The following is a 7,500-nucleotide window of genomic DNA, read 5'->3' as shown; positions in this document are numbered from 1 at the left end:
GTTCCACTACAGCAGTGTGAGCTCCAGTTCGAACACACACACGCTGTACGGAGTCACACTCAGCTCATCACTGCTGCTCGGCGCCACACGCGACCTCGTCATCGGTACACACACGCACACACGCACACACGCGCGCACACACACACACACACACACGTAGAGTTGGGTGGAGGCATAAATAAATAAGCAGATGGATGAGACTATCAGGCCAAGAAATGGACTGATAGTAAAAGTGATGAGTAGAGAGGTACAGGGAATAAGGGATAGATAGACAGATAAATGCAGGATAGCAGGATGGAGTGATGGGTGGAGGAATGAACAGGCAGAGAGATGGAGAAATTAAATGTGAGAATATTTCTTTTATGATACTAACATATAGAACCGTGATGTTTCTCTCTCTCTCTCTCTCTCTCTCTCTCTCCAGTCTTCATCCTGTGTTTTCCTGTCATCTTCTTCGCCGGACTCCTCCCTCAAGTCAACACGTTCCTCATGTACCTGTTTGAGCAGATCGACATCCACGTGTTTGGAGGAAACGGTAACGCACACACACACACACACACACACACAAAGAAAGATGAAAGAATGATGGAGAGAGAGAATTGATGTGTGTTTGTGTGTAATGAGTGCGCAGTTCCACTGAGTGTGAGTTAAATCAAAGCTTCTGATTGGTTGATTGCTGTAACGCTCGTTATGACGTCATCAGCTGTCAACAAGCGATTTCTTAGCAAGTGAAAATCTCTCTCTCTCTCTCTCTCTCTCTCTCTCTCTCTCTCTCTCTCGCTCTCTGTCTCTCTCTCTCTCTCTCTCTCTCTCAGCGTGTACCAGTCTTCCCTCGTCCATATACAGTGTGGTGAGGAGTGTGGTTACCGTGGCGATGCTGTACGGATTCTGCTACGGATCCCTGCAGGTACCGAAAAAAAACCCACTGAATCTCAGTTTCAGCATTTATTTATCAGCATGTATTGAGTGTGTATTAGTGAGCAGGAGTTTAATTGTGTGTGTGTGTGTGTGTGTGTGTGTGTGTGTGTAGGAGCCGTGGGACCCTCAGCACATCCCGGTGCTGTTCTCTGTGTTCTGCGGTCTGCTCGTCGCCGTGTCCTATCACCTCAGCCGCCAGAGCAGCGACCCCACCGTCCTCATGTGAGAGCGATTATAGCGTTAGCGTGATTAGCGAGAGATTAGCATCAGCATGAGAGCATTAGCATGTGAGCTTGTTGTAAGAAAGCTTGTGTTACTGAGCTAGAGTGTTAGCGCTAATATGTTAGCGTGTTAGCGTTACTCGGAGTGTAGCTGCGTGTTCTGTGCTGCAGCTCTCTGGTCCAGGCGAAAGTTTTCCCGAGCGTGGCGAAGGATCAAAACCCGGAAGATCCTCTTTCTGAGGTGCAGGACCCTCTACCAGAGAAACTCAGGAACTCTGTGGTGAGAACACGCACACACACACACTCACTCACACACACACACACTCACACACACACACACACACTCACTCACACACACAGATACTTTGCTTAATCTTGTAATTAATCCTTACTGTGTGTGTGTGTGTGTGTGTGTGTGTGTGTGCGCAGAATGAAAGGCTGCAGTCTGATGTGATCATGTGTGTGCTCATCGCTGTGCTCTACTTCGCCATTCACGTCAGTACCGTCTTCCTCGCCCTGCAGGTACACACACACACACACACACACACACACACACACTGTTTACATATCAGACGATATAACACTGATGTGATGTATTGGTTTCTTCATTTTTCTGTTTCTCTCCATGTGTCTCTTTTTGTGTCTCTCTGTATCTCTCTCTCTTCGTATCTCTCTCTCCATGTGTCTCTCTCTGTCTCTCTGTCTGTGTATCTCTCTCTTTGTGTGTCTCTCTCTCTCCATGTCTCTCTCTTCATATATCTCTCCTTGTCTTTTTCTTTGTCTCTCTCTGAGTCTCTCTGCATCTCTCTCCATGTCTCTCTCTGTGTCTCTCTCTCTCTCTCTGTCTGTCTGTATGTATCTCTCTCTCTGGGTCTCTGTCTCTCTGTCTGTGTGTCTCTCTCTCTCTCTGTCTGTGTATGTCTCTATCTCTGAGTCTCTCTCTCTCTGTGTCTCTCTCTGTGTCTCTCTCTGTATCTCTCTCTCTTCGTATCTCTCTCTCCATGTGTCTCTCTCTGTCTCTCTGTCTGTGTATCTCTCTCTTTGTGTGTCTCTCTCTCCGTGTTTCTCTCTTCATATATCGCTCCTTGTCTCCTTCTTTGTCTCTCTCTGAGTCTCTCTGCATCTCTCTCCATGTCTCTCTCTGTGTCTCTCTCTCTCTGTCTGTCTGTATGTATCTCTCTCTCTGTGTCTCTCTCTCTCTGTCTGTCTGTATGTATCTCTCTCTCTGGGTCTCTGTCTCTCTGTCTATGTGTGTCTCTCTCTCTCTGTCTGTGTATGTCTCTATCTCTGAGTCTCTCTCTCTCTGTGTCTCTCTCTGTGTGTCTCTTTCTGTGTCTCTCTCTCTGTGTCTGTCTCCGTGTTTCTGTCTGTCTCTCTCTCTCTGTCTCTCTCTGTGTCTCTCTCTCTCTCTGTGTCTCTCTCTGTGTCTCTGTGTCTCTGTCTCTCTCTCTGTGTCTCTGTTTGTGTGTCTCTCTCTGTGTCTCTCTCTCTGTGTCTCTCTCTCTGTGTCTCTCTCTCTGTGTCTCTGTCTGTGTGTCTCCATCTCTCTGCCTCTCTCTCTCCGTGTCTCTCTCTGTCTCTCTCTCCGTGTCTCTGTCCCTCAGCCGTTCCTGAGTTATGTGCTGTACGGGCTGGTGGGTGCTGTCGGGTTCTTCACGCACTATCTCCTGCCCCAGATGAGGAAACAGCTGCCCTGGTACTGCTTTTCCCATCCGCTGCTCAAAACCAGAGAGTATTACCAGTTTGAGGTGCACGGTGAGTCCACGCTGGAGAACCGTTCTCACTTTCACACACACACACACACACACACACACACACACACACACACACAGTGATTCCTTTCATCCCTCTATCTTTCCTTTTCTCCATAACCTTTACAATAAAAACTGTTCAGACCTTATTTTCTTTCTTCTATCCTTTTTTTCATACATTCATACCTTCTGTTCTTTTTCCTCAGTTTATTCCATATTCTTTCTTTCTTTTTTCTTTCATGTTCTATCCCTTCCTTTGTTCCTTGCTTTCTTTCTTTTCTTCTCTTCATCCTTATTTTATTTATTTATCAGTTAATATTTATTAGCCTCCATCCTTTTTTTTCCTTTTCCTTTCTTTGTTCCTGTTTTGCATTATTTCTTTTTTATCCTTTCTTCTATCCTTTTTGGTTGCTTTCCTTTCTTTTATTCATCTGTTCTTTTCTTTTCTACATAACCGTTTTTAAAAAAAGTTTAAAGTATGAATTTTCTGAAATTTCTAGAATTGTTATATTTTTTGTGTGTGTATTCTGTTTGTCTGTGTGTGTGTGTGTGTGTGTGTGTTTGTGTGTGTGTGTGTGTGTGTGTGTAGGTGCAGCTCATGTGATGTGGTTCGAGTGGCTCCACCTGTGGCTGCTGTTTGTGGAGAAGAACGTTCTTTATCCTCTCGTCATTCTGAATGAACTCAGCAGAAGCGCACAGGAACTCGCCAGCTCCAAGAAACTCACCACAGAGTGAGTGTCTGTGTGTGTGTGTTTGTGTCCGTGTCCACGTCTGTGTGTGTCAGGGTGTGTGTCCGTGCGTTTGTCTGCGTTCGTGTGTCTGCGTCCGTGTGTGTCAGTGTGTATGTTCATGTGTTCGTGTGCGTGTTCGTATCCGTGTTTGCGTCGGTGTCAGTGTGTGTTTCCGCGTATTTGTGTGCGTGTTCATGTGTTCGTGTGCGTGTCCATGTGCCTGCTCGTGTGCATATATGCCTATGCCTGTGTGTGTGTGTGTGTGTGTCTGTGTGTATTCCCAGTGACAACTGTTGCTATGGTTACTTCTCAGAGGCATGACCTCACTCTGTTCTTGTTTTTCATTAAATTCTAAATCATTTATTTTTATATACTTAGATTTCTCTCTCTCTCGCTCTCTCTCTCGATCTCTCTCTCCCTCTCTCTCTCTCTCTCTCTCCCTCTCTCTCTCTCTCTCTCTCGATCTCTCTCTCCCTCTCTCTCTCTCGCTCTCTCTCTCGATCTCTCTCTCCCTCTCTCCCTCTCTCTCTCTCGATCTCTCTCTCTCTCGCTCTCTCTCGCTCTCTCTCTCTCTCCCTCTCTCTCTCTCTCTCCCTCTCTCCCTCTCTCTCTCTCTCTCTCTCTCAGGGTGGGAGCGGTGGTGTTGAGTGTATCAGGGTTGAAGTTGTTGCGTTCGTGCTTCAGCAGTCCGGCCTCTCAGTACGTCACCGTGCTCTTCACAGTCCTCTTCTTCACCTTCGACTATCAGCACCTGTCAGAAACGCCGCTGCTCAACCTCTTCATCATGTCCATCATCTTCAGCAAGGTCTCTCTCTCTCTCTCTCTCACTCTCTCTCACATATGCTAATATTAATCTTATATTAAATAGTACTTAATTATTTCAATTTACGAATGGATTTGTATTGTTAGTGAATAACGTGTGTGTGTGTGTGTGTGTGTAGCTGTGGGAGCTGCTGAATAAGCTACGCTTTGTTTACACCTACATCGCTCCGTGGCAGATCACCTGGGGTTCAGCCTTCCACGCCTTCGCTCAGCCCTTCGCTGTACCACGTATCCTTCTCGTGTGTGTGTGTGTTTTGTTTAAATCTAACAGCATCATTTCTTTCATTAAACACGAGAATGAGTAAGATTTTTAAGCGAGTTTGTAACGACGTAGACGTTCAGTGATGATGGAGAGCGTGTTACTGGACCTTGACTCCGCCCCCTTTCCCCAGATTCGGCCATGTTGTTTGTGCAGGCGATGGTGTCGGCCATTTTCTCCACTCCTCTCAACCCGTTTCTGGGCAGTGCCATTTTTATCACGTCCTACGTCCGACCTGTTAAATTCTGGGAGAGAGATTACAAGTAAGGTTCTCTGACTCACGGTTGTGTTGTGTTCATGTTAATGTAGCGTCTTTACACATGTATATGTGTGTGTGTGTGTGTGTGTGTGTGTGTGTGCGCAGCACAAAGCGGGTGGATCACTCCAACACCAGACTGGCATCTCAACTGGACAGGAATCCAGGTAACAGCGCACCTGTGATATGTCAGATACACAGACACACACACACATTTCTCTTTCTTTACTCTCTCTCTCTCTCTCTCTCTCTCTCTGTCTCTCTCTCTCTCTCAGGTTCGGATGATAACAACCTGAACTCGATCTTCTATGAGCACCTGACTCGTTCTCTGCAGCACTCTCTGTGTGGGGATCTGCTGCTGGGCCGCTGGGGAACCTTCAGCACCGGAGACTGTTTCATCATGGCCTCTGATTACCTCAACGCCCTCGTCCACCTCGTCGAGATCGGCAATGGCCTCGTCACCTTCCAGCTCCGCGGCCTCGAGTTCAGAGGTCTGTGTGTGTCTGTGTGTGTGTGTGTGTGTGTGTGTGTGTGCGCGTGTGTTTGATCATGCTCTCGTTTGGCTTCAGGGCCTTAAACAAAACGACTTTCAACTAAATATAAGGAAAAACGTGCGCTTGCAAGATTAAAAATTTAAAAAATTATATATTTAAAGGTCTGTCAGCTCTTATTTATTTATTTTTTTATTAATAAAGAGAAGGTAGCGGGATAAAAGAAAGGAAAGCAAAAAAAAAAGCTGGAAAAAAGAAATAAAATCATGCTAAAAATAAATCATGCTAAAGAGATATAAAGAAAAAAACAAAAGGATGGAGGAATAAAAGGAATGGATAAAGAATTAAAGTAAGAGTGAAAGAAAAGAAAGAAGGTGAGGAAGGAAAGGAACCTGAATAAAAAAAAATAAAAATAAATAAATAAATAAAATAGAATGTGTTATGAAAAAAGGATGAAATAAAGACATTAAGAGTATAGAAAGAGAGAGTGTGTGGTTTTGATGAGTGTTTATTAGGAATGTAATGAGTGTGAGTTGTGTGGAGCGTCCTGATTGGTCAGCTGCTGTATGACATCATCAGGTGTCAGTTTAAACTGTGCACGGAAGTCACACACTTTAATCTGAAACACATTATTTATAAAAACCACAAACGTTGCGTCACATTCGTTCATTTTTTCTGGCTCACAGGAGTATAACACACACAGGTGGAGTTTTTTGTATATTTTATGTTAAATGTTAAATCGCTCTGTCCGTGTCTCCGCAGGAACGTACTGCCAGCAGAGGGAGGTGGAGGCCATTACGGAGGGCGTGGAGGAGGACGAGGGCTGCTGCTGCTGCGATGTGGGTCACCTGCCCCACCTGCTGTCCTTTAACGCTGCGTTCGTGCAGCGCTGGCTCGCCTGGGAGGTCCTGCTCTCCAAATACACCTTACAGAGCTACAGCATCACGGAGAACAGCGCCGGAGCCATGCTGCAGGTCTACGAGCTCCGCCAGATCCTCACCACCTACTACGTCAAGGTGCAGTTAAATACTCACACACACACACACACACACACACACACACACACACACACACACTCCTCACTCACATAGCATTACACGGTCCGTTCTTATTCAACATCCTCACCACCCACTACACTAAAGTTTACGGTAATAAATATTTAATTACATTCAAATATTGAGGTGAAACAGTATTATACAGCACTTTCATTATACAACACTGTCATGTGTTATATAAAATATTAATAAACTATTAAACATGTTATACAGTTACACGTTACAGATCTCTTCTATTCTACCTTTATGTGTAATATTTTTAATAAAATTAAAATCTTGTGTACTAAATAATATTAATATCAATGGAAGAGTTATCAATGGAAGAGTTAAAAAAAATCAATTTAACATTTGAATTTGATTTAATTTGAATATAACAAATAAATAAAATAGGAAATGTAATTGAAATATTACAAATTTACATATCGGGTGCGTTTTAAATATGAACATCTGTGTGTTATTTACTAAAATTATATTCAAAACTTATGAAATATATTCATGTTAAATATTTAGTGTATTAAATTTTTTGTTTTTTGATTCTAATTGATGTTGCTGTGTGAAAGGTGTGTAATATTCCATATAGTAACACATGTTTGTGTCTCCTGTGTGTGTGTGTGTGTGTGTAGGGAATAATTTATTACGTGGTTGCGTCTCCGAAGCTGGAGGAGTGGCTCTCCAATGACGCCATGATGGAAGGGCTGAAGAACTGCAGCGAGAGGAACTACGTTGACCTTGACCCGACCTTTAACCCCAACATCGACGAGGACTACGACCACCGACTGGCCGGAATCTCCAGAGACAGTTTCTGTTCTGTTTACCTCAGCTGGATCCAGTACTGCAACTCTCAGAGACAGAAGGTGTGTGTGTGTATACATGCACACACACACGCGCACACACACACACACACATATACTTATAGAGCAGCCCTTACTAAACCACTCTCTCTCTCTCTCTCTCTCTCTCTTTCTTTCTTTCTTTCTTTCTTTGTGTCTCCAGCCG

The 7,500-nt window shown here is 44.4% G+C and overlaps 1 protein-coding gene across 3 annotated transcripts in view; it reads left to right on the top strand.

Moving 5' to 3' along the window:
• Window positions 1-7,500, top strand: part of pcnx1 (pecanex 1) — a 28,933-nt gene that overhangs the window by 14,620 nt on the left and 6,813 nt on the right. For all 3 annotated transcript variants that reach the window (XM_034302769.2, XM_034302768.2, XM_034302767.2), the window contains exons 14-29: window positions 1-104; window positions 425-535; window positions 816-907; window positions 1,031-1,140; window positions 1,311-1,419; window positions 1,569-1,661; window positions 2,744-2,894; window positions 3,480-3,621; window positions 4,249-4,426; window positions 4,563-4,671; window positions 4,836-4,965; window positions 5,067-5,125; window positions 5,234-5,449; window positions 6,212-6,465; window positions 7,128-7,358; window positions 7,498-7,500. The exon at window positions 1-104 is cut by the window's left edge and continues 68 nt beyond it; the exon at window positions 7,498-7,500 is cut by the window's right edge and continues 98 nt beyond it. In XM_034302769.2, the coding sequence (XP_034158660.2) occupies window positions 1-104; window positions 425-535; window positions 816-907; window positions 1,031-1,140; window positions 1,311-1,419; window positions 1,569-1,661; window positions 2,744-2,894; window positions 3,480-3,621; window positions 4,249-4,426; window positions 4,563-4,671; window positions 4,836-4,965; window positions 5,067-5,125; window positions 5,234-5,449; window positions 6,212-6,465; window positions 7,128-7,358; window positions 7,498-7,500 (2,092 nt within the window). The remainder of the gene's footprint in view (window positions 105-424; window positions 536-815; window positions 908-1,030; window positions 1,141-1,310; window positions 1,420-1,568; window positions 1,662-2,743; window positions 2,895-3,479; window positions 3,622-4,248; window positions 4,427-4,562; window positions 4,672-4,835; window positions 4,966-5,066; window positions 5,126-5,233; window positions 5,450-6,211; window positions 6,466-7,127; window positions 7,359-7,497) is intronic.

This window comes from Pangasianodon hypophthalmus, chromosome 3, assembly GCF_027358585.1.
Source record: "Pangasianodon hypophthalmus isolate fPanHyp1 chromosome 3, fPanHyp1.pri, whole genome shotgun sequence".
Lineage (NCBI taxonomy): Eukaryota > Metazoa > Chordata > Actinopteri > Siluriformes > Pangasiidae > Pangasianodon > Pangasianodon hypophthalmus.
This window is presented reverse-complemented; position numbering and strand designations above follow the sequence as displayed.